Genomic DNA, 26,098 nt, shown 5'->3' on the forward strand with positions numbered 1-26,098 from the left:
GGAGAACGCTGGTGTCGCATGGCCCACCTGACCTAGTCCTAACCCCAAGGAGAGACACAATGGGGTCAGATAGAGCCTGCTGTGTGCAGACAGGCCACGCCCCTGGTGTCATCATTATGTTTGGATAGTAAGTGTAGTCTGATATCGTCGCTACACAATGCAGCTCCAGGTCGGCCCTATGCACCGATGGGATATTCAGTCCCTTCTTTTGTTGCTACAATCAGTTCACGTCCTTGTTCTGATAGTGTATATGTCTGTTGTCTGTAAGTATGTGCGTGTTTGCATGTGCATGCAGAGCCTGTGTGCATCTGCAATTAGGGCCTCTATTGTGGTTATATTAGCCAAGCAAGTGCAGTGTAATTTGACTGTCCCGAAACATTACTTAGCCGCGTACTCTCTGTTATATATATAAACTATTTTAAAATGCAGCACTCTCACTTCAAAGTGACTCACTGCAGCTGCTCTCCAGGCGTGTGTATATTTCACTGGTTTTGAATATGCAAAGTTGAGCACAACAGTGATCCCCATCATACTGGGTACAGAAACCCCTCGGTCTCTCTGTCTCAAGCTTTCTCACTCACTCTACCACACCACACTCTCCTTTCACTTCTTGTCTCGGGACTTGATGGGATGCCTCTCTCAACCGCACCCTCACTTGAATAGATCTTCTTTCCCTCTTTCTCACCCCCCTGCCCTGTTTCCCATCTCTTTCGCTGATTGGTTCTCATTGAGCCAGAACGGCTGATGCCCTGGTCTTCTTGGCGATGTGTGTTGATTGATGGAGGTGGGTCGGAGAGATGGAAGGTGTGTCGCGTTTATCACTTATAATGCTTTAGGTTCTCTTGTCACAATTCAGACGTCCGTATTCAATTACAGACACGCAGCTTTTCCATTAGGATTTTCATAAGCACTCATTTTTCTTCTCGTTTCCCCTTCGTGGACGGGGGGGTAGTGTAGGGGTGGGTGGGAGGAGAGAGAGTACTGTGAGGGATTTGAAAAATAAAAATTGGGAGAGAAGAGAAAGACAGATACAATAAGAAGCTTGCTCATCAGGCTACGGTTGCCTACACACTGCTGCCAACACTTGTATGCTGGTTAGAATATAGATGCCACTGTCTCAGGCCTTCCAGCCTTATTCTCCCACCCTCTCTGTGTAACAGTAACAAAGCCCCCTGCTGCTGGAGCCAGCATGGACCCCCATGAACTGGGATTTAATCCTTCCCGGTTGGGCTGGGTTTAAACATTTCCATACTTGTATGGCACAGAACAAAGTCTTAAGTATCAATAATCTTAAGTTTTTCAAAAAATTCTGTCATTCATTGGATGTGTAAGTAGTTGGTGCAAATAGGTCCTGTAATTAACCTTTTCTAAAGATGGAGTTATTTTGAGGCGTGGCAGACGTTATTTTAAAGTAGGCCATAGCTCAGTATTTCTGGTATTTCTTGTAAAAAATATACTGTATAAAGTATAATTTAGCAACTGGTATTGGAGCTTAAGTATCTGTACTAGTATCAAACACTCTTCTCTGGTCTTCTCTGTTGTGTCCCAGAAACATTCTTCCTTCTCGCCCATCGACCAAGTACAATAAAAGTAGGTCAAGGCAATGGAACGCCTACTCTTAAAAGTGCTATAAATGTAATCTCTTAAATGGAAATTATTGATGTGACAATTTCAGTGAAGGGATCTGTGCTTGGAACAGGAGAGGAAGTGACAGGAAGAGGGTGAGGAACAAGTGGAAGAAGACCCTTAGCATTTTAATGTGTTTGACCAACAACAATTTCTCAGCAGGGGCCCCTATGCACCAGCCTTCAATTAGTAGCCAGTATTTGGCTGCTCGTTTGCAGCTCACAACAAGGATCCATCACTGCTGCACATGTATGTACTTGAGGATGCCGGGATGGACAGGATGGCTCTTTGCTTCGAGATGGAAATAGCTTATTGTGGTTGTTGTTGATGCCGCCTTGTGTTAATTTTATCTGTTCTGCAAAGGAGGAACTGCCAAATGCACAGAAGGAGAAGTGCAACTGGTTCAGCTAAAATCACCCAATTCAGTAATAATTTAATTAGTTGTATTGCAAAACAAATGTGAGCAATATACAGCCACTGTCCTTGGGAAGTGTCTAATGCAAAACAACCTGTTCCCGTCTTTGGTTAAGTCAGGAGCTACAATAAAAGTTTACACAGCCTATTCCTTTCATTCTAGGCAAGGGGTATGGGGGTGGTAGATGTTTGTGTTTTTTCTATTCTCAGGCCTATGCAAAGCTCTGTATTAGAATTTGGGTGGCATGAAATAAAAGCCAGCCTAAAGGCAAGACAGCTGTGGGAAATGATCCAAGGACACAACAATCTGTTTAAGACAGGGGTGCCCACACTTTTTCGGCTTGTGAGCTATTTTTAAGCTGACCAAGTCAAAATAATCGACCTGCATTAAAACCATGCAAAATATACACTGTGTGTGTATGTGTGTGTGTATATATATGTGTGTGTGTGTGTGTGTGTGTATATATATATATATATATATATATATATATATATATATATATATATATATATATATATATATATATATATATATACATACACAATATATGTTGGCATACCTTGCATCACTGCATGAACCCTTACGGGACAATACAAGTAAATTAATTTATGGTCACTACCTTCCCCTGATGACTTGTACTGAATGGAGTTGGCCAGGGTTGCATAGTCCAGACAGTAGCTGCTGGTAGCCAGCCTCAAGCAGGCTTTTTGAGGCGAGTGAATTAACCTCAATTTCTTCCCTAAATGGGTAGCACATAAATGTAGTGATTGGCTCGAGTAAAGCAAAGTCTTGGAACCTTTGTCAGAGTCCGACAGACAATTTTCAATCTGCTCTGTGTAGCGCGCACTGTCAAGTTGTGCACTTGCCATCCCTTGGATCTCCAGCTCTGATGCGATGTTTTGAAAGTTCCCCAAATCATGGCGCTGCAGCTTTGAGGACAGAAGTTGCATTTTTCGTTTGAAAGCATTAACTGAACTGATCATGTTGACCATGGTTTTGTCTTTTCCTTGCAGCTCTAAATTAAGTTCATTCATGTTAGTCAGATCGGTAAAAAAAAAAAAAATGTGTATATGTATGTATGTATGTATGTGTATAATATATATATATATATATATATATATATATATATATATTTATTTATTTATTTTGAATGGTGCGCGGTCTACCTGTATTACCTTTGCGATCTACCAGTCGATCGTGATCGACGTATTGGGCACCCCTGGTTTAAGACAATAGACTGCCTTACATAAGCTCTTTCCATTTATAGGCACATGACTACAGCAACAGTGAGATTCAAGGCTACTCTTACACAAGTAAAAGCGAGTGAAAAATCTTTGCATCTGAACCTTGAATGCAGCAATCACATATCCTGATAAGTTATGTGAGCAATCCCTTTCCACATTCCAACATCCATAACCATCCATTGCCATTGTTACAGGGCTGCATTTTGGTGCATTTTGGCTGTGAGCATGTGGATTGGCATGTTCACATGTGTTTGACACATTTACATGCATGTGTGTCCATCTCCATCAATCCATTCGTTGTGCTCTAATGGAACTGACTGGACCACAAGATGGTGGACGTGTGAATATGAATCATTGCCTTGGAGGTGCCTGAGTGATGCCAGCCTTCTAGTGTGGCCGTGACTACAGAGCATCATCTACCCTGCACAGCCATTCGCAACTACTCTGCCTTAATTAACTTAGACCCTCCCAGCTACTGAACAACCCAGCACAGAGTTAACATGGGTTGCCAGGTCAGCGACACTGCAAAAAGAACAGGGGTAGCAGACAGGTTGATTTAAGTGTGCTGCAGGTTTAATGCAAAGGGGTAGCTTAGTTCAACATAGGAATAGGCTATTCTCTAACTTGAGGGGTTTAATACCTAGTATTGACAACTCAGCGCTTCCCACATCTGCCTTTAGGCGAGGCTCTGTGCCTCCACTGAATTCTAGACTAGAATGACAAGTGGGAAACCTGTCCATGCAGGTGATGTTGTGTAGCCTTAATTTATTTATAAAAAAATAATAATAATAATAATAAATAGTGAACCCTTATCAGTCCCACAACGGGGAAATTTGCAATTTTTCTGCATTTTACCCATCCTAGTATCTTACATATCTAGGGGCAGTAGGCTGCCATGTAGAGGCGCCCGGGGAGCAGTTAGGGGTTAAGTGTCTTTCTCAAGGACACATCAGCATGCTACCTGGGGGAGCCTGGGATCAAACCAGCAACCTTCTACTTATTAGACGACCCACTCTACCTCCTGAGCTACTACCCATGGTTATAACAAAAAGGGACAAGTGAGCGCTAAACACAGTTTGTTTTATCTGTCCCTCCAATGAATGCGCACACATTCAGGTAAAGGTGTGCTGCTGATATCAGCTCCAAGGCAAAAAAGGGGCTCCAAAGGATGTTCAGAATGTCCAGATTAAAGCTGCGGTCATAAAACAAATGCTTGTGAATAACTCCACGACTTAATAGAATGAATGCTGCACTAATAGCCAATTGTGCACATGTGTGGACATCTCTAAAGTCACACAATAAAGAATACGCTGGGTGTAGTAGAGCAAAAACAGTCATCAGCCTGAGATGTTAAAAAAAGAAAAATGACTTGCAGTGACCCTATGTGCAATCTCTTTCACTGAAACTGAATGCACATTTATATATGTTTGGGAATTATTTGTCCCATGTTTAAATGTTCGATAAATATTAGGCCCAACCAATATATTAGTAGGCCAATAATATCGGCGGGTATTTGGGTTCCGATTAAATATCTGTTGAAATTTTACAGATAAAGTGCCGATAAAAGTTAGACCCTACCAATGGTTATACCATGCATGAACAGATTTAGAAGCGTAGTAGTAAGTAAAGTTCTTATGACTTTCCACCTAAATCTTGAATGAAGTCAATTCATCTGTTGACATTTAATTTTAGAGAAGATTAAATGTAATCTTGGAAAATAGTAAATAACCATTAAATGATAGTGTCGATCGACACTGTCTAGTAAGCTAGCTGAAACGGCGGAGAAACATCGGGATAGACCTAATATAACATTATATTCATCCCGGCTGGGATTTTAGCCCTAAAATTAAGGTTTTCACATCCCTAACACCCCCAAGTCAGTCGAAAACCTATTCCATGTTTGTGTCCTCACACATGGAGTACGCTTGCAGTTCCAAAGCAACAGCTCTGGAATCTTGTCTGCTTTTGAGTCCTTAAAGTTTATAAAGTTGATGAAATATCTCTGAAGGCTTTCACATGCAGTGTTTAGTCCGTTTGCATGGAATCCTCATTGTTGGGAACTTCCAACAATGACTGTTTTACTTCCACAGAGACAATGCGATGGTAGTCGTACTCTTTGGACTTTGGTATTTATTTGAGGACAGGTAGTAGGGCAGCCACATTCTAACCTTTAGAATAATGTAATAACACACAAGTGTATTGGCTCTCATAGCCATCTCGCCATCATCTTCCTCTAGCCATGTGCAAACAGGCCTCCTACATTACCCACAACAAAATGTCTTAAAGCGACGGGCCCGACTGGATCCGTCCTGGAATTGTTTTTAGAAAGACGGACAAAAACACAACAGTAACAAATAATATTGGTTATTGAAATTCTTTGCCCCTTAACATCGATATTGGTGACACAAAATCTTGGTCGGGCCCTTATAAATATGTGTTGTTTACTAATTTGGTATCATAGTTATGTTCAACATCACCAAGATGGCTCAGTTTGACTTTGTACCATAGTAAGGGATAGCGTTGCATCCGCCTTTGCTTCCCTCTTTTTCCGAAGCACTTGTACCTCCCCGCTTGTTTTTTTTTTTTTTTTTATTTGTGGGGAAACCCTGTAACTATTCATCCCGCGGACTTCTTCTAGAGCCATACGTCAAATTTTACCTGCATGGATTAATGAAACATGGCTGCGCAGAAGCATTGAAGCACTTATTATCACGATAATCATGGGGAATTTTATAACAATATTATATATGAAAATATCTGCTTATGGATTCAAAATCTCATCATATTTAACAATCCAGTTGAGGATTTTCATGTTCAGTTTGATGGTAATTTAAAGCATGAAATACAAGAATCTATTATGATATGTTACCATATCACTGAAAGACTAACTCACTAACTCACAAATTATTGCCCAGAGACATTTTAAATAATGATGTTTAGTAACGCAATGTTGGTTGACTAGTCACAGCTCACAGCTTGCAACTTGGATTTTGTGAAGAGTACAGATGAAGGATGCGGGTTCAGTGTATAGTTCTGTTCATCTCTGCTATCCCTTAATTAGGTGATCCCTATAGCCTCCCTCTGGACCTTCCCAATTAGTATTTAAAAAAATATGAATCTAGGTGAATTTCAGGTCCTGTTACAGAATGGCATGTGGATATGTAAATGTTAGCGGCAGCTCAGGACCTCAGGCTTGTTTGTGTGGCCCGGCCCTCTGGAAGACTTACTGACAGACAGGCTTGGTTTCACCACTGGCCGAAGCTGCTTCTGCTTGCTGCTGCTAATACCCCCTCTGCTTTCGTCGGGCTGTGTGCCCTACCTCCCCAACCCCGACCTCCTCTTTCTTCCTTTTCTCCAGCTTTCCCGTCTCTGTTTTCTGTCTCTTCCTGGTTCTTTGTTCAATTTATCTCCATCCTTCTTTACCATGGCTGGTGATAACATGTTGGTAACAAAGAGAGAGTGGCTTGTCAGAACAGACTGTCTGGCAGGTTTCACTGAAATCTTCCAACTGCTCCTTTTAATTTTGGCCAGTTTGGGCTTCTGTTCACAGCCGGCTTGAGTGTTAAATTGTTCTCTTGTTGGTTGAGAGGACATGCAAATCCCCTGCCTACTATCTCTTAATTCATGTTAAACTCCAGAACAGACATTTTTATAATTCACTTACCCTATGCAGAATGTTAATATATCAATAATGGTGCTTCTAGAGGAAAAAAAATTCAAACAATTATTAGTAATGTCATGTCAATAGTATAATAAAGCAGGTATCTGCGTAGTTTATAACAGCTAGAACAGCCTATAAAGTTAGAACAAATTATTCAATAATCAATTAAATTATACTAAATTATAAATTGAGAACACATTTAACAATATTACAAAAACCAATTCCCAGCCAATATCTAGTCTCACCACAATAACCCTATAACAATATATCTCCTAGTCTAATTCCCAGCTGTCTCAGTACCACGGTGTCATCTGATTCTTCACCATGGTACTGTTCTTCTTTCTTTCTTGTATCTGTCACTTCACAATCAAAAAGGAATTGCATGTAGTAGAGAGCAAGAGCAAACAGCGCAGTGATGCGATGGAAACATGATCTTGTATACATGACCCAATGACAGAAACGTACAAAAAGTACCTGTATGATGTAACAAGTGCTTCTCTGCGAGAACATGAAAGTTGGACCGTGCAATTCACAGGATCTTTCGAGTGGTTGAGTAGCAACAGAACTTGCTGTAAGGAGATGCAGTGGCAGTGCTGTCACCGGGCTATGATGACTCAGACATCCTCACGTGCATTTCAGAGCCCTGTGACGACGTGAGACATGGAGGCAAGCCACAAGTCATAAGTCGTACTGGGAAAGATAACAGAACACTGTAGCACCAGTGATAAGAGCTGCCCACGATTCTGTCACACTAACACATGCACACACCTTTTGTTATTTTAAGAGGCCGGGCATCTTGAATTATACCCACTGATAGGAGGAAAACAAACAAAACAAAGCAAACAGAACAAAGCACCAGGACGCTTGGAGATGTTGGAAGAATTGGATCTGCTCTCCTTTCAAGAAGTGTCAATAGGAGAGGAGTTGATAGTCTCCCAATGCCTTCTGTGACATGGACTGACCTTTTGTCTCAGTCCTCTGTCCGATTGTCAGTCATATGACCCGTACAGGAGATAAGATACTGCCATGGTCTTGATCCAAGGATTAAACCTATATGGACTTGGGTGGGGACTTTTCATGTACAGTATGTACATTTATCTTGGCATGTGGATAATCTTTATCTGGTATTTCTGAAGCTCTTAAACCAAAATCCAGATAAAGTCAGTTGAATAATGAGGACACCCTAACTAACAATCTGCCACCCTCTTAAAACTTAGCTTTCTGCTAAAATTGTACTACTTCACAAACTGGTCCTGAGCTTTTGAATTAATGGCAGAGTAAGTGCATGACCTGGGCCTTAATTTAGTAAATTTTCTTAAGTGCTATGAAAACAAAATTGTTACCCTGCATTCTGTCTCTGTCACCCTATCCCCTTTCATTGAATAAAAGGCACACATATACTGTACAAACTGGACATGCAGAGAATGTTCACCTACCATTTTGCCAAGCTCTGGGAATTTGGTGCATTGCTGTCCAGTCAGAGGGCTTCAGTAGTCATGAGACGCAGGTCATGTGATGCCCACAGGATGACCTCATGACCCCTGGAGAGATTATTTCTCCAGAGAGAAGCAGCTCTGTGGACAGTGACCAACCCACGCCAGTCGGCCTTCACCAACAGCACTGTCACAGCTCTCAGCTGTCACGCTGTCTGTGTGTACGTGTGCTGGTACTGCGGCATTTAAAAAAGGTGACACCTTGATTTTATATTGAAAATGTATATTTTTAGATAATGACCACTAGTCATTAAACCATCCATAGTATTTTGGAAATTATTAGAAATAACACATCAGAGCTCCAGAAAACTGGATCTGAATCCCTCCAGGTCCTGTTTGTGCATTTTGCATGTTTTGGTGCGCGGGTTACCTCTGGGTTCTCTGGGTTCCTCCCAACTCCAAATACATGCACATTGGGATAATTAGAGACCCTTTTTGCCCTATTCCACCTCCGTGTTATGCTGGAACCTGTGAACCCATTTTGCTTTGCTTTGTCCACTGCCAACTAACTTGTGCTGTGCTGAAGTAACCGTGCTGATTTTAGCTCCTGTTCTGACCTAATACCAAGCGTACCAACTTAAAGCACAGCTTCAAGTTCCTCCATCATGAGATCTGTGGTTATGTTACTGTTGGGTCGCGTGAGAATGGATGGCACCACCCCAGTTGTCTTCTTATAACTTGTTTGTTTGTGTTCGGACAACTTCAAAATGGTGGTTCAGTTTCAAATTTTAACCAGCAATTATATATAATTGTTGCGAGATACTGTATCATGATTTTGTAACTTTCTCTTGAGGAAAAAGATACCCGAAATGCATCATAACTCCCTCCCTCCCTCCTACCACGCTACTTGTGCGATGGAAAAGCACCATATGTCTGTGAGAGAACCTGCAAGTAAGGGACTGTCCTCCAATTCAGGTTGCCTCCCTGCCTCACACCTGTGCTGTAATTACCTAAGATAGGCTCCAGACCATTGCGACCCTGAACAGAAATAAGAATGAATGGATGTAACTGGATGGTTGGAAACAGGCTGTTGTAAAGGAAAGATAAAAAGATAAATAGGTTACATAAAACTTGTGCCAGAATGTGAGCCTCAGTTTTTAATCCTTGAAGAATCCCTAAATAATTAACGTTAAGAGCCCATGAACAAACGGGGCTCAGTCTCATCCTTAAGTTCAATGGCCACTGGTGCACACACACACACACACACACACACACACCAAGGGCACCTTCTGTAACGACTACCAGCTTGGTCCTGCCAACACGGTGTTCCCAGAATCAGCTTATTCATGCGTAGCCTACAAAATGGTAGCCTCTCTCACACTTGTGGGAAAGACTGAGAGGTTTGCACAGCTGCCTTGATCGCTGTCCAATTGGTAGAATTTATCCCGCAAATATATCTTCTCTTTTTACTGCACCCAGTTTCCACTCAATCCCCTTTAATTGTAATTTAAGCTGTTATTGACTCCATATAACCAGTGGCTGATTATTTGTTAATCATAAATCGTAGGCCTATTAACTCTAGAATTATATTTTGTCCTGAACAACATAACTAAGTAATTGCAAAGGAAATCAATGAGAGTGTTGGTTCTTTAAAGTTTGACCAAAATGGACTTGACTCTTATGTGGTCAATAGATGATTTGTTGTTTCTGACATGTTACTGAGGTATCAGTGATGCACCGTGGCAACCGTTGTAACCCTAACCCTACCACGGAGCCCCTGGTGTGGACTCCTGCACCGATATCTGTGACCCCTTCTCTTTCTCTCTTTCCCATCTGCTGCAAACTCTCTTTTCTTTGCTTCTTTTTGGTCTGTGCCCCCGGGTGCTTCACTCTTGTGCTTTCTGTTACGTTCCTCTCCCTGACCTCTCTATGTTACACACACTGGAACTTCATTCTTTTTTAATTCCCAATGGCTCACAACATCAATGTTTTTATTGATTTATATCTGTTTTTTGTTATCGATTCCATAATGCTACGGGAGCATGTCGCTCCTTGGGTCAACCCAGTAGCGCCTTCCACCAATGTCACAACATTTTAATGTCCCTATGTACACATAGCCACATATATATATATGTGCTTTAAGTTGTTTATTCGGAAAAGAGGCTGGATCCATCTTGTGTGATAAAGCACAGCTGTGTATTCATGAGGCAAGGGGGTGGTGAAGGTGGAATTTTCCTTTGCTAGAAGTGTGTGTGTGTGTGTGTGTGTGTGTGTGTGTGTGTGTGTGTGTGTGTGTGTGTGTGTGTGTGTGTGTGTGTGTGTGTGTGTGTGTGTGTGTGTGTGTGTGTGTGTGTGTGTGCATACTGTATGTTCATCCTGTGGGGTTTTTTTTTGATTGTATAGTTTTGTGTCTTGTTAGGCAACCAGCATTTTACTGGCTGTGTTCATGTCTTTCATGTCTGCCTAGGCAACAAGAGAGTTGGTATAATGAAGTTTTCCTCACAGGCCAAACAAGTGCAGCTCCACAGACATTTATTATTGAGTAGCAGGTTTTCATTATTCATAGCAGTGGGGTTTTGTAGACTCAGCAGATATACTTCTTTGTATCTGTTTGTTCATTAGACACTGTGGTCATTGATGCTGGCACACAGACTTCCATCAATATTTAGTCGTGCAACGAGAATGAAGCCTGTTTGCTAAATGAATGTCTATGAATGTCTTCACCACCCCCTTGTGAGAAAACACAATTTTTTTTCCAAATTTATTTTTTTGGACTGTGAGGTTTGTAATTGATTGTTCTCTCCTCATGCACCAATCTGGGCAGTAGTAGTAAATGATATTACACCCCATTTGGCTTCCCATAAATATTTGGTTTTCCGCTATTGGTAAAGCTAGTTTGCACCGTTGTCTATCTGACATCCCTACTATGGAACAGTTGTGTTTTTTGCTTGAAAACGAGGTGTGTGTGTGTGTGTGTGTGTGTGTGTGTGTGTGTGTGTGTGTGTGTGTGTGTGTGTGTGTGTGTGTGTGTGTGTGTGTGTGTGTGTGTGTGTGTGTGTGTGTGTGTGTGTGTGTGTGTTAGCACCTCACTTTTGTAGGCCCAGGAGGTGCCATCTCACTGCTGGAGGGACACTGGTGCAGAATTGTAATTGGTAGCCAGAGATACTGGCACATCCCGTGACATGTTCTGCCAACACAATCTGCAATGATTGGTTTTGATGATTGCCCACTCTCGTCTGCTGTCAATTGTGACTTTCTGTCCCCACCTAAAAAGCATTATGGTCTCCTCAACTGGAACTCATCACACAAGAACTCATCACTTCATCTTGCAAACTTCACAAGGATGAACAAGTCTGAGATTGTAGAAACAAGGAGATGGCAAATTGAGCATATCATTATCTCATGCTGAAAATGATCTAGCTTTTGTCAAGTTTTCAAGTTAAGTAATGGAAAAATAGATGTTCTGTCGCTTATGTTGTAGTCACATATTTAAAATGGTATGTTTGTATATGAAACGAAGGTTGAGTCTCTAGAGCAAGGAGAAAAGTCATCGTACACCCGCCAAAAGAACTGGCGTTCTTGAGTTGCACAAAGAGCAGTTGTTTTTCTCCTTTTTAGTTTCCATCAGAGCATGAGCCGTGGAAGCAGCCGTCTACTAAGCATCTGAATTTCTGATCTAAACCAGCTGCGTGGACAGTTCACCAGTTTGATCTCTGCTCCTTCCACCATTGGTCACTGTCCTTCTGTCAGCTCTCCTGATTGGTTGCCTCTGTGGTTTTATGTTGGCTGCTGTTTATAGCTTGGGGAGAAAAGCCAAGACAGTTCTATTGTAGTATGTGTTTGAAGGTGTTTGAACAGTTCTCAGGCATAACAAAACTGTTGAATGAAAGAACATAAGCAAGAGTATTTGGGGGGTCTTAAGTATTTTTTTTGTAGGCGAGATGCATAATGCATAATGCATAATGGGACTCCCATTGTTTGTTCCAGGCCATTTCAGTTTAATCATTCACACCCAACCAAAGGATCTTTCTCTCTGACTTCTTAATTTGTGCTCTTCACCCCTTCAAACTGTCAAGCCAGCACTGACTCATTATTCCTCTCTTTTACTTGGGGAAATCTTTGTTTTTTGTATCACATTGCTCTTACAAGCTACTTCATGGAAGCAGGTGAGCGACACAAAATAAATGTAGCGGAGGTTTACATTTATTTCCTTGCAGATACCGCATTCCACACATATACACGCATTTGTGATCTTACACAATTTGTGGTCTTATTATTTGTCCTCCCTCCTGCTGACTACAATTTCAGCCACAGCTGTATCTAATGGAGGCCATCCTAGAATGTTCCTAGAGACTATGCGTCAAAGCAATAAAATAACCTCATGTATTACTCCTACAAGAAAATGTGCTGCAGACAATAGATGTGACAGCAGTGTGTGCGTGTGTGTGTGGGTCTTTTGTGCTGGTGCACTGAGGTCTATACGCAGCCCTCCACATGGAGGATCCTTGACATGCTCCACGCCAAGGGGTCTCCAGCGGTATTGTGTGGCCGTGTGAGTGCGTAAACGCTCCATCAGGGTTCATTAGATCCGTCTTTGGACATATTGTCCTGGGTGCAGCCAGCTGCACCAGTGGAGGCCCCGGCACACTCTGCAGGCACGTGCCGCCACTCGCTCAACTCCAGGTCCCTCACGCTGGATGGCCGCCTTTTGCCTCTCTTGCTCTCTCTTTCTTTCTCTCTCTCGCTGTCATATCAGATTCATTCATCTATGCTTCCACGTTTTGTTACATAGATCTGATCCCGGCCTATTCATTCTTTCTCACTTCAGTCCCCCCCGTCCTGCCTCTCCTGGGGTATTGTAAAGTAGTCACCAGTGACATCCCACTGCAGTTGTTGCTATGGTGATAGGTGACAGTGGGAAGCACCACCAAGATAAATGAACCATAAAGAAGGTGAACAGTGGTGGTTGGGCTGCAAACAGAACAGTGAATGGCCAGCATATAGACTGGATAGGAGGAGCAAAAATCAGATGTATGTGGAATAATTCTTTGTGCCATGATCATAATGGTCAGACAGACTTCTGAATTCTGCGGTGAAGGCATCTCTCAGCCATGGGGGGGGGGGGGGGGGCGGCGGCGAGAGAGATTCAGGGACTCGATTCCGTTGGTCTGATCTATGAATGAGGGCAAAATTATATACGGAATAGGCTGCTTTTCCCAATATTATAAAATTCCCCCAGTATTTTAGGTAGACATTGTTGTGCTGAATGATCAGTTATCCATCTCTGAGCAATCACTGGGAATCAATAAATGCCTTGGTAGCTTCCAGCCCCGACAGAGCCATTGTGGAGCAGCGGTATTCAGTTAGGTAGATTACATGACTGAAACCATCATTGTCTGCTGAAGTTAAGATGGCCTGGTTTTCATTAGTCACAGCTTTTAGGATGCATTTGGATTGCACTTAAGCTTTGTTAATGGTCTATTGATTGTTTAGCAGTCTAGATTAAATGTCAATCAGAGGAAAGCTTGTGATCACAACTGGCGGTTATTTAAACTGACTGAGGAACTTGAGAACTGCAGAATGCGCTATGCTCAAGAGCAAGGAGCCGTTTAGAATGGTGGCAATGGTGAGCGCCTAGATATAAGTATTTGACTGTAAACTAGGACAGTGCAGAAAAGGGGGCAACCATGGTGCATGAAGTCCCTTCCTGAACAAGGACAACCAATGGTAAAGAAAGTCAGCTTTTGTCTGTGAACAACTGCTGTGTGAATCATGTGCTTAAATCGCTCTATGTTTTTCCAGCAATGGAATATATTTTGTGAGAATCTTTTCTTGTTCAGGTGGTTAGTGTTGGTACAGGATGTAGCTTGTGCCCTGGTGCCCCTGCGATTTGTTTAAGGATTGCACCTTTTTAAGTCTGGCCAAGTTGCCCTGGTGTTATCTTAAATTGTCCTCTTTCTGCATGTTTCTCACCTTTCAGCCCATTTTAACCACATACTCTCTCATTCTTTGCTCATCATCCCCGACCCCCACTCTGCATTCTCTCACTTTCCCAGAACCTGGGCTGTTCTCTCCCTTTTTCCCTGTTCCTCCTCTGACTCAATCCCTTCCTCTCTCCCTCCATCATTGACCTACTTCCGCCTCTCTCTCAAGGTGTTTGTTTTCTTCATAGGCCTGTGTTTTGGTGTGTTTTCACTGCCAGCTGAAGCCATGTATTGATCAGGGCACTGTGTGAGCAGAGAGATGGTTTTGGGAGGATGTGGATGTAGCGAAGAGAGAGATTAAATGGGCTGAACATGGAAGAAATCTGATCTGGGGGAGGGGATTGTTTTTTTAACTGAACTGAGATGATGGCCAAGTGGAGGTTTATTTGAGCATTATGTTTATTTAACCTGGGGAATTTTAAACCAATATTAGAAATGTTACAAAGAATAAACTATGAATTGTTGTGTGTGTGTGTGTGTGTGTGTGTGTGTGTGTGTGTGTGTGTGTGTGTGTGTGTGTGTGTGTGTGTGTGTGTGTGTGTGTGTGTGTGTGTGTGTGTGTGTGTGTGTGTGTGTGTGTGTGTGTGTGTGTGTGTCCCCCTCTGATCAGAAAGCAACCACCCTGTAATCAGTTATCAAAGACACTAGTTAGCTCACCACAGTAGGGAGATTACAAAAAATTTAATAAATGGGTCTGTGGGTCTAGTCATTTACCAAAAGGCTGAGAGCACCGCAGGAAACCCAACAGTTTATTGAATGTGTTGCTGTCGTCCTAACAATTAAATATTTGTTTCCTCACACTTAACATAGTAGACAAACCACCACATGGGCCATCAAGGGGACATATGAGGATCGGGCCCAAAATAACCCCTGAGCATTGCTGTAGGGAGCCTACTGTCCCCAATCTCCCTGCGTCACAGATACAGTGTGCACTAAAATGTGCTTTTATGTCTCCATTTGTCTCAGCATTCTCCCACTCAATAACTGAGTGACGTGCTGTAGGAGGGAGGCAGCGAAAAGGGGGACAACAACACCTCCTTTATAGAGGTTTGAGGAAGGCGTTTGCTAAAGGGGGGTGAGTACAAAGCCAGTGGGAGGTTTTACGACATTTCGATGTTGTTGTGCGTCAGTGCTATTCTGCGTCCATAGCGGAACAAGACTGTTCTGATTAACTCTTTTATCCGTCTTCCTTTCTGCGTGTCTTTCATAACTTGTCATTTAACTTTACTTCTTCTACCATTTCACTCTGTACCAGTTAAACAGTATGCGCACTTCACACAATAAATGAAATCATTACTATTTTTTGTGTGTCCGTGTTGGGAAAATGGTATCTGAGGAGTTAACCTAGATCCTCGACTAAAAGAGCCTGAAGAAAATGTCAACTCACACCGAGCCAACAGGTGGTCTCAATCAGGAGCAGTGTGTGAATTACTACTTACCTGGTGAAAGTGTGTGTGTGTGTGTGTGTGTGTGTGTGTGTGTGTGTGTGTGTGTGTGTGTGTGTGTGTGTGTGTGTGTGTGTGTGTGTGTGTGTGTGTGTGTGTGTGTGTGTGTGTGTGTGTGTTCATCTTTAAAAGTTTTGTTATTGTGGGGGGGGTGGTTATTTAGACACTTTGGATTGGTGCCGCAATAACACGTGCACAGGTCTCTTGAAAGGCCACTCCGCCAAACGTCTCCGACTTCATCTCCCTCTCCTTTTATGGGCACAGAGTCTTCTTTTGCGAGGAAATTTTAAGATGACTCGTCTCACAAAGCCTGTCTAACTGGACTCTTTCTCCGCCCCTTGACCACACATAGCCGGTTCTCAAAATAGTTCTTCGTCCTGGAATATCTTTTTTCTTTCCCTCCTGTCCTGGATCCCACTCCCATGGAGGTATCAGTAATCGTGTTTGTCTTTGCCATGACGGTATCGGTAAGAATAGCACTGGTTATTGAAAGCGACAGCCTTCAAAATTGGGGATTGTATTCTAACATGGCTTCATCCTTGTCAACCCCAGTCAATCAAGTCGGTCCACCTGATACAGACATCATTGCACATGCCTTCCCTGATTAGAGACGCAGTTCATAACGAAGGAGAGAGTGGGTGTCATTAGTGTGATTAACTGGCGTTGTCAAACATAGGAGTCGCGTGTCAGACGCCATCCAGAAGGGTTGGTTTTCCCAACAAGGGAGTTTCTTCCAGCTCCTTTTTCAAACTACTTTACTTTGCAAACCCCACGTTTTCGTTTATACCGCGCATGTTTTTTTCCAGTTTCACTGTTTTAAAGTGCAAATCCATAAGATTGTCCTTGTAGGATTACACTATAAGTCCCAGAATTCCACTTGAAACCCCAATGATTCCTTTTTAACATCCGGTTTAACCTTGTCTCAGTCTTTTATGGAAAGTATGCCTCCTTCTGATAGAATTTTGTTGTTTGTTTTGTCTTGGTCACTTGAGGTGGTGGGTATATTACCTCATCCTCAGGTGCTGTTCTTTTTTTGTGAATGTTTATCTACTCTATCTTCATTCATGTCATGTCTGTCCATGCTGACCACAACTAGCTACACTGATTTATGAGATTCACAGTGGCCGCCTTAAATTTCTTGCTAGTGCCCGATCTTTGTATTCTTGCCAAAGTAGGAGGACCCCACACATCATAACTCAAAAACATTGAATACCTTTTTCCAATAAAGGGCTACACTCATGCTCAAAGCCTTGTTGCCTTAAAAAGCGATGTGGCAACATTTATACAGATTTTCTCACTGCTGTCATACACCTCTTGTGTCTCCTTCCCGTTTCAACTGTCCTTCAAAGGTTTCTGCCCTTTTCTCCCTGCTTGAATTCCACCCTGTCACTTCCACAAAGTGTTATTGGTGTATGGTAAATTACCATATCTAGATGACTTGCTCTGGATTTTGTGGAAAAGCTCAGTAGTTTTTGTGGCGTCCACTTTGTTAAGATTACACAGTACAAATTATTCATGAATTTTCTAAAGAGCAAAAAGCGGGAGAGGTACCTGTGTGAGGAGGGAGGGAGTGAGGGTGTTCAGTTCAATCTCGGGCAGGATGCAACAGGGGTTTGGTGTATTTCTTTTTTTAATAATTTTTTTATAATTTTATTTTATTTTTTTGTCTGCATAAGAGAACAAAAAAAAAAAAAATGGGTCTCTTTCTTTGGCAGAGCATCCTCGTGCCTGGCATCAGTGTGCGTGGAGTGAATTGGTGCTAACTAGTCCAGTACTGCAGCGCTAATGCCATTAGCATGGCTGAGTGGCACAGGCAGGCAGTGGGGGAGTTACAGAGCTTTAGCCAGCCAGTGCATGATGATAAGGGAGAAGATGTTGCTGATTCAGCCAAACAGATGGCAGGCCTACACAGCTGGACGGCTTTTCTACTCCCTGCTTCACTCCTCCACACAGAGCGCCTCATACTACTTCCTCCACATGCAGCTTTTACCCTACAGCATACAGCCCCTCTGCACCCATGTCCTCCGCTGTTGATTGTCTTATTTTGTATATATTTTAAGTTGTGCTAAATCTCTTATTCTTTTCTTCACTTCCACACTTCCTCTTCCCTCTCTTGACATAGATTGGGTCCGCTCGCAGGCAGATAAAGGACCAATGTAATATTGCATGAGGTGCTAATGAAGCCATCTTCCCGTTCCCTGTCCCTCCTCTCAGCAGGTAGCGGCATCGCAGTAGAAGGATGCCCTTGGTGAAGCGCAGCATCGAGCCCAGGCACCTGTGCCACACGGTGCTGCCCAGGAACATCAAGAATGAACTGGAGTGTGTGACCAACATCTCCCTGGCCAATGTGATCCGCCAGCTAAGCAGCCTCAGTCAGTACTACTGAGACTCTGTCTCTCACTCCCTCTCCATCTCTCTAGGGCCACATTAAGTTACATTTAAAGGCCATCCTAGGATTTTTAAAAAAAATTAAAAAATGTTTTTTCATCCATCAGGGATTACTGTATCTCACTTTATTTTACTTGGCATGTTAACATTTCAAGTCAAGTCAATTTTTTGTCAAGTTAACATTTTTCTGCATATCTGTGAGCATCTGTGAACACATGACATGCATTCATTATATGTATAATGCATCACGATTAATGTTTGATAAACTATTTAAACAGTTTGTGTAGTTTCTTCTGGACACTTTTTGCCAAAAAAGGTTTTTATTTTTTAAGTAGCCCATCCAGCCAAGGATAAACACCCATGTAACACCCTTATAAACAGTGACATGTAAGACTACGCTTGCAAATTTAGTTCACCCAAAAACGGGGCAGTACTATTTGAAAACTTTCGCTTAACTTCTGCTGCTTGACATGAGGGAGTAAGCATCTTTATGGAATTAACATTAGCCATAGAAGAGCAATCAATAAATACTGTCACATAGACTATAGGGTAAGACAACTACATAATTAGCCACTGTTTATGTGAAGTTATCTCTTAAGTGGGTGTTTTTAAGGGAACATTCATGTGCAGGGGAACATATTTTCTTTGAGCGGTGCTGCTGAATACACATGCAGGGTAGCATAAATGCACACACTTACATATGAACTCCTAAAGCTGAAAAACTGTCCATCCCAAATTAGAAGAAGAATCTTTAATCATCACACGACCCGCCACACTACAACACATGCATACACACACACATGCACATGCTTTGGATGGTGGCCAGTGAAATGTGGCCTCTGCATTTGACCCATCCTGGCTTGTCCTTCCTCCGGGGGGGGGCAGCCAGGAGCAGCGGGCAGCATTCAATGATGCGCCCGGGGACCTGGTTCCATATGTCCATCACTGGTCAGATGATGATGTGTGCATGTTTTTGGTGGGGGTCCTTACTGATGTGCAAGTTACAAACAACATCCACTCCCTGTCAGCAATAAAAGCACTAATATGCTTTGAGCTCTCAGTCTGTGTAGGCAGCAAAAGAATATAATTTATAATAATAAAAAATAGAACATTAATTATATATGCTCAATTAAATAAATCGTGTGTGTGTGTGTGTGTGTGTGTGTGTGTGTGTGTGTGTGTGTGTGTGTGTGTGTGTGTGTGTGTGTGTGTGTGTGTGTGTGTGTGTGTGTGTGTGTGTGTGTGTGTGTGTGTGTGTGTGTGTGTGTTACGAGATTTATTTAATTTAGTTACACACCATCATTGTCCAACCGCTTGCAATTCGTCATTTATCCAGTTATAGATCCAGCAGCAAACAATCCACGTCAATACACAGATTTCATTGACGGTGGAAGTCAGAAGCTGGTGTCGGCACCAATAATAAACACAAAAATGCAAACTTGACCATCAGAGCAGTAGTAGTCTGGTGTCGAGGTCTTCCCGGGTCGACCAGCATCCGATCACCAGAACTCAAGCTGGGACCTGCATGCAGTTCTGGTCCACCTTCTACTATCACCTTGGACAAGCATTGGGTTGGTTCTGTAATATCTAGAGAAAACGGGTCCGGAATTTATACATTTTTTAATGGTTGGTCCTTATCGGATCTCGGGACAAATGTCCCAGGTCCAGAGTGGTCCGGGTCTGAATTTTGGGACCTGTGAAGACGTCTAGTCTGGTGTCGGTGCACTGATAATAACCACAACAGTGCAGCATGTACGCCACTGAATGGCTGAACGATTAATCAAATTCACCTGTAGAGAGTCCTGACGGTACCTTACCGGTCTCGTAAAAAAAAAGTACCTTATATTTAATTTAATGAGCATAAAGCTGTCCCTGAGCACATGGAGCGGCGCTCCGTGTATGTGGACGTATGCGCGCAATGTTTTATAAAAAATAATCAATTTTTGCTGAAACACTGTGTTTTTGTTTTTTTTCTAATGTTAATTTTCAGATTCTAACAATTTCAAGGCTTGAAGTTAAATCAATTAGTCAATATTCTACTGTGATTGAAGCTTTTTCTTTTTACAATTCAATATTTAAATAAAGATTTGTTATTTTTATCAATTTATGCATCAATTCATCTCATTTGATCATAACACGTGGGCCTGACCTACAGGAAACATCAGTTTATATGTTGACTGTATCCATTTTTGTGTTGGTCATACTATTGAATGATTTATTACTTGTATATGGGTGAATAATTCAGAAGATAAGGATCTGAAAAAAAATCGCACACTTAATCGCAAAAACAATAGTGGTCTAAAAAATTCGCAATTTGTTTATTTTCCCACGCCGTTCAGCCTTCACCCACAGCAGCCGTTCCTTTTTGGTGTTCCACTCGGTGGAAAACCTTCTGCCCCTTTGTTTTGTGAAGCTTTACAAGCCCAGGTGTCTCCCATCATTTAGAAGCATCACATTTATTCCAATTAAAACCTCCCAAAGTTTAGAAGACGCTAAATGCTGCCATCTTGTCAGCGACCGCTCAAAGTTTTGAGTTGACGTGATGATGTCAAGTGATATGAACATGATTATTCAATCCATAAAGCACATACCGTAATTTCCAGACTATTAAGCACACCTGAATATAAGCTGCACCCACTGATTTTTTTAATAAATAATTATTTTGAACATAAATAAGCCGCAGGTGCCCACCGGTACATTGATGCAAATTAACTTCACACAGGCTTTTAACGAAACCCGGCTTGTAACAAAAATAAATAGGCTTTAACGAAACACGGTTCGTAACAAAAATAAAAAAAATAGCGATAAACACTAGCCTACCTCCTCCTGCGCACTGAAACCACTGAAGTCATCTCCTTCGGTGTCGGAGTTAATAGCCTCAGAATTGCTTCATCCGATGTTGGATCGTTTTCATTGTCGCTCTCGTCACTTTCTTCCGGAGGCAAATTCCCCGCTGAGCTCATTCTGCCCTCTTCAACACACATCAGTCCAGCCTCTCGAAACCCGTGGATGATAGTGGATTTTTTGACAATGCTCCACGCTGTCAGGACCCACTGGCAGACACCACGATGGTCCACCTCTAAAATCCTCAAACTTCATTATGGTGGTGATTGTTTTGGCTTTCAGTCTGATCTGCACAGTTGAAACAACTCGGCCGTCTGCTCTCTGTGTGTTGACCAAGTCTTTGAGCTTGTTTTCTAGTGCGGGCCATCTGCTTTTCTTCCCTCTGAAAGCTTTTGTTGTCTTTTTGCACTGAGTCAGTTCCTCACGCTGCTGTTTCCAACGTCGTATCATCGACTCATTAAGGCCAAGCTCCCGTGCAGCAGCTCTATTTCCTTTTCCGATCGCCTTCAACTTGAAAGCTGCATCATATGCCTTTCTTTCTGTCTTTGCCATGATGAGGGTGACGAAATGACTACCGTAAATGATGGGAAGTTTGAGCGCAGTCGATTTAATCTAAACAGTAAACTAAACACTTACATTGTTTCACCTTAACCCGTTGGCAATTTCAATGGTCTAATGAAAGCTTCATGCCGCCAAAAAACTGAGCACCGTCACATAATGTGTTTTTTGCTCAGTTTTCTGATGGCATGAAGCTCGTGAAAGTGGGAAAAATCCATAAATTAGCCACGTCATTGTTTAAGCCGCGAGGTTCAAAGCGTGGGAAAAAAGTAGCGGCTTATAGTCCGGAAATTACGGTATGTAAGAAATTATTCGTAGCCTCTATTCATAATGTGAAGCCCCATGCCTTTCCACTTTGAACAGACTGCGCATTGCGCCCTTTGACACAACCATCGGTCAAACTGTCGGACACGCCCAGCACTAAGGGAATGATGCACATCAGAGGGTATTTAGAAGTGGGTATACGCAATGCCCACTCAACGCTGTATACCTGCTGCAGACGGTTCCATCCACATACACTGGTTCAGGGAGACGGAGACTGAGTGGCAGTGCGGTGCCGACACGGCTGGAGTTTTTTTTATAAAACACTCAAACAAAAAGGCTTGCTGGCAAAAACGTGAACATAACGTGTTACATAATTGATCGGAGCCCATTTGGGTCACAATGTGGTCGGCAGGGTCTCCTGCACCACGCGTCCTCACTGCAAGACAAACAACACATAAGAAAACTCTCCCAACAGAACAGAATAGCTGCGCCGGTAGCTGTAGCCCGCAGACCCTGGTTTAGCCACGCCCCCTCATCTTCCACACCTGCATATACCCTTCACTACACCACTGTGTTTAAATGTCCAAAATTCTATCATAGAAATTGAAAGGTTGTGTGTTTATTTTTTTATTTATCTTCACAAAAGATTACTTAATGGTATAATTGAATTTCCATTCCATCACTCGGTTCAACAAGTGTGTGTGTGTGTGTGTGTGTGTGTGTGTGTGTGTGTGTGTGTGTGTGTGTGTGTGTGTGTGTGTGTGTGTGTGTGTGTGTGTGTGTGTGTGTGTGTGTGTGTGTGTGCGTGCGCGTGCAGGTAAGTATGCAGAGGACCTGTTTGGAGAGCTCTTCAATGAGGCCCACTCCTTCTCCTTCCGGGTCAACTCCCTGCAGGAGAGAGTCGACCGCCTCTCCATCAGCGTGACGCAGCTGGACCCAAAAGAGGAGGAACGTGAGTAACTCGCTCTCTCTCCCACAAACATCTCTTACCGTAACTTCTCACTTTTCTGTATTTATCTGTGAGTATGTGGGTGGAGGGGGGGTGCTATGCAGCCCTCTTATCTCACGCCCACTTATGTGGTAATGACCATTATTATTGGAGCAGGCAGCTTGGAAACGGTATCATCTGTCAACCCCCAGCAGTACAAACTCAGGCCTCCATTAGAACCAGCCCACTAGAGACTCGCTCTGCTTGGAAACTCTTTTAGCCACTAGCGGGTTTTCTTTGTCGGGGAATTGGATCCCTGTCTGTCGCAAGGACTAATAAAAAGGATGGCGATAATGAGACGGACAGAGGTGGAGAAAAGATGGAGCAGGAGAGAGCAGTAGGGTGAGGGAGGAGCTTAAAAGGTGCCGCTTGTTGCGGTGAGTGCACAGTGAGGCAATACCATGCTCCACGGTGCCGAATCCATTCCCCACCGGCCAGTGGTGTGTTTACGCCACTGCACAATGCTACTCCCGATGCCCTTTTGTAACCGACAAGTAGACTTTTGAACACTCACCATGCTCTGAACTTTTTCCACGGCTACAAGCGCAGAACAGAGCTGTGTAGTTTGAGCGTTCAAGAGGGAACAGGAAAGTTAGTAAACTGTACGTTAACAGACTCATCGAAGTTTTATTTTGCTCCCCAAAAGCATTTTGGCCTCTGCAGGTTAACTCCTGCCCTCCTCACCCCTGGGATTGCTTTTCTCATCCTTTTCCCTCCTCCTCCTTCAACTGTATGAACCCATTTATGTAACGTGCTGCCCTCCCCGATCCTTCTGTTCCTGCTCCCTTCTCTGCTTCCTCCTGTCTTCTCTCTTCCTCTCCTTCCCTCTCTTAAACTCCTTCTCCACTCAGTGCTTCCTCCCTGCCCTTATCCACATGCAGTAGCCACGCTAATGAAATGATGTGGTGTGAGGTTCCGGCGGAGGTCTGTGGTGCTCAGGGCCAGCGTACTACAGCTCTGTCTCGGCTATTAAATTCCATATATCTCAGACTGTAGGGACTTGGATTACTACCCTGCACACATCGGAGGGTAATGCGCACTTTCTCTCTCTTCCCCGGACACACGGCCATAGCCACACTCTTGACTCATCGCTAAACACCGACACACAGGGGGAACTACCGGAAATGCCAAATTCAATACTGCAAATATTGCAATGTAAAGATCAGCTTTTAAATATAAGTGTGCGTGTGTGTGTTTGGTTAAAACCGGTTTCTTTGCTTTATATCTACTAATAATTTACAGTAGTCTGACTGCATTCCCTGCAGCCTAAACACAGTGCATAGGGATCAGTGCTGTAGCAATCAAAGGATGTATGGGGTCAGAGGAATAGGTGTGGAATATTTGGTGCTGCACTAAAAAAGCAGACTGTAAAAGACTGCAGTATCTGTGAAGCCACATTCATTTTCCCATCGGAGTTAAAAAAATAAATAAAAATCTGATAAAATTATGCATTGTAGTGCATCTGCCACTATAATGATTATAATAAGCGCTAAATAAATTTTCCCATGTGGTGCAGCTGTAATGTATTCCATCAGTTTTGTATTTTTCTCTTGCATTTGCCTTGCTACTTCATTGCTCAAATGTGCAATTTAGTGTGCCTTTTATTTACTCTCACTTATACAGTATAACCAATAATCATGCTTATATAACCAATATATGTTTTTGTTCATTTTTTATGCCCACATACGGAATTATGGGAACATCATGCTATGTCTGCATTTCTATCCTCCCGTCTGTGTATAGAGATAAGCTCGAAGGTCGTATCACACTCCCATGTCTCCACAGAAACTTTTAATTGCTAAGGAAAACCAGGTGCAGGAGTCTTATCTACTTCAGACAGTGCTTCTCTGTTCCTCTGTAACAAAGATACATTTATGGTAGTAGAAAACTGCTTGCTGCACATATATTCTCTTGCATGTGTACAATAAGACTCTACTCATTATTATTTCACACCATTTATTATTCTATGAAACTAGGGGCGTAGTTGCAAGACACACCCAACCCTTTCTCTGAGCACACCGTTATGCTGAGCCTATAAACTTCTGCTAATGACACAAACTCTTTGTACTTAAGTAGTCATTTCAACAAGATGAAAAACGTGGTAGACACAGAACTGGCACCAGATGAATGTACAAGTAGAGAGATGCGACAGAGATTGGCAATTGCAGGTCTTTATTGCATGTTTCTTTTCCTGTAAATGCCACCTTTCATTAGCCGTCCCCCTCACAATTTGTCTCTGTCTCATGTGAGTATACATACATACATACATACATACATACATACATACATGATAGAAGGAAAGGGGGATAAGGCTGGATGAGTGCTAGCTGGAAGCACACCATCCATCACCGCTGTAGCAAGAGGACGATAAGAGGACAAAGGGGCAGAGTAGGATGACGGTGAGCACTGACCATGTGCTGTTGAATACATGGACTCTTTTGAAAGAAGCATCTTTTTTTTTCGCGTGTCCTTCACTGTTGTTGGTATCTCCATTGTTGGTACCAACCTCATCCAATTGCATGATTTATGAACATCTAAGAGAAACCATGAAAGAACTTGACAGTAATAAAGAGTTATTTTTGGATGAAGATATAAATATTAATTGGGCTGAGAAGTCAAAAAAGCTTAAGGACATAACAAGTCAGTTTGACCTCAGCCAAGTAATCCAAGGCCCCACTAGAATCACCCCGTCATCTCAAACCCAGATTGATCTAATATTCACCAATAGACCAGAAAAAATAACCAAATCATTCACTGGGCTGTCGGGTCATAATTTTTGTTTGCAAGGAAGCTAACAAAACACAAGTCCATATACCGGCAAGAAAGTATGAATGTCTCAAACATCATAGCAAAGAGAAGTACAAACAACTCGCCTGGAGTGAGATCTTGTCCACAGATGATCTAGGTGCTGCGCTGCTGAAAGAAGCGGAGCTTGCCCTTGTTAAATGAAAAACTGTAGAATTTAAAGAATGCTGTATAACTTTTTTAGCTTAAAATAACAGCTTCAAAATCATTTTGATGGTACAGTGACTTGTAATATGGAGACTGGTACCTCTTTCATACCTACCCACGGCCCCAAACGCCTGTTCAGGGGGTTTGGTACTGCTTCAACTGTGTGTAATTGTGGAATGGTGGGGGGGAAAAAAAAAAAATATATATATATATATATATATATATATATATATATATATATATATATATATATATATATATATATACATATATATATATATATATATATATATATA

The 26,098-nt window shown here is 42.5% G+C and overlaps 1 protein-coding gene across 2 annotated transcripts in view; it reads left to right on the forward strand.

Annotated features, from left to right (window-relative positions):
• The window catches only part of wasf1 (WASP family member 1), a 56,938-nt gene that overhangs the window by 5,328 nt on the left and 25,512 nt on the right, over window positions 1-26,098 (forward strand). The window contains exons 2-3 of one of the 2 annotated variants that reach the window (XM_080021109.1): window positions 18,023-18,180; window positions 22,680-22,814. In XM_080021109.1, coding sequence (XP_079877235.1) covers window positions 18,048-18,180; window positions 22,680-22,814 — 268 coding nt within the window. In that variant the 5' untranslated portion in view covers window positions 18,023-18,047. The remainder of the gene's footprint in view (window positions 1-18,022; window positions 18,181-22,679; window positions 22,815-26,098) is intronic. The other variant, XM_080021110.1, reaches the window with a different exon arrangement.

The sequence above is a fragment of the Zeus faber genome (genome assembly GCF_960531495.2).
Source record: "Zeus faber genome assembly, chromosome: 2".
Classification (NCBI taxonomy): domain Eukaryota; kingdom Metazoa; phylum Chordata; class Actinopteri; order Zeiformes; family Zeidae; genus Zeus; species Zeus faber.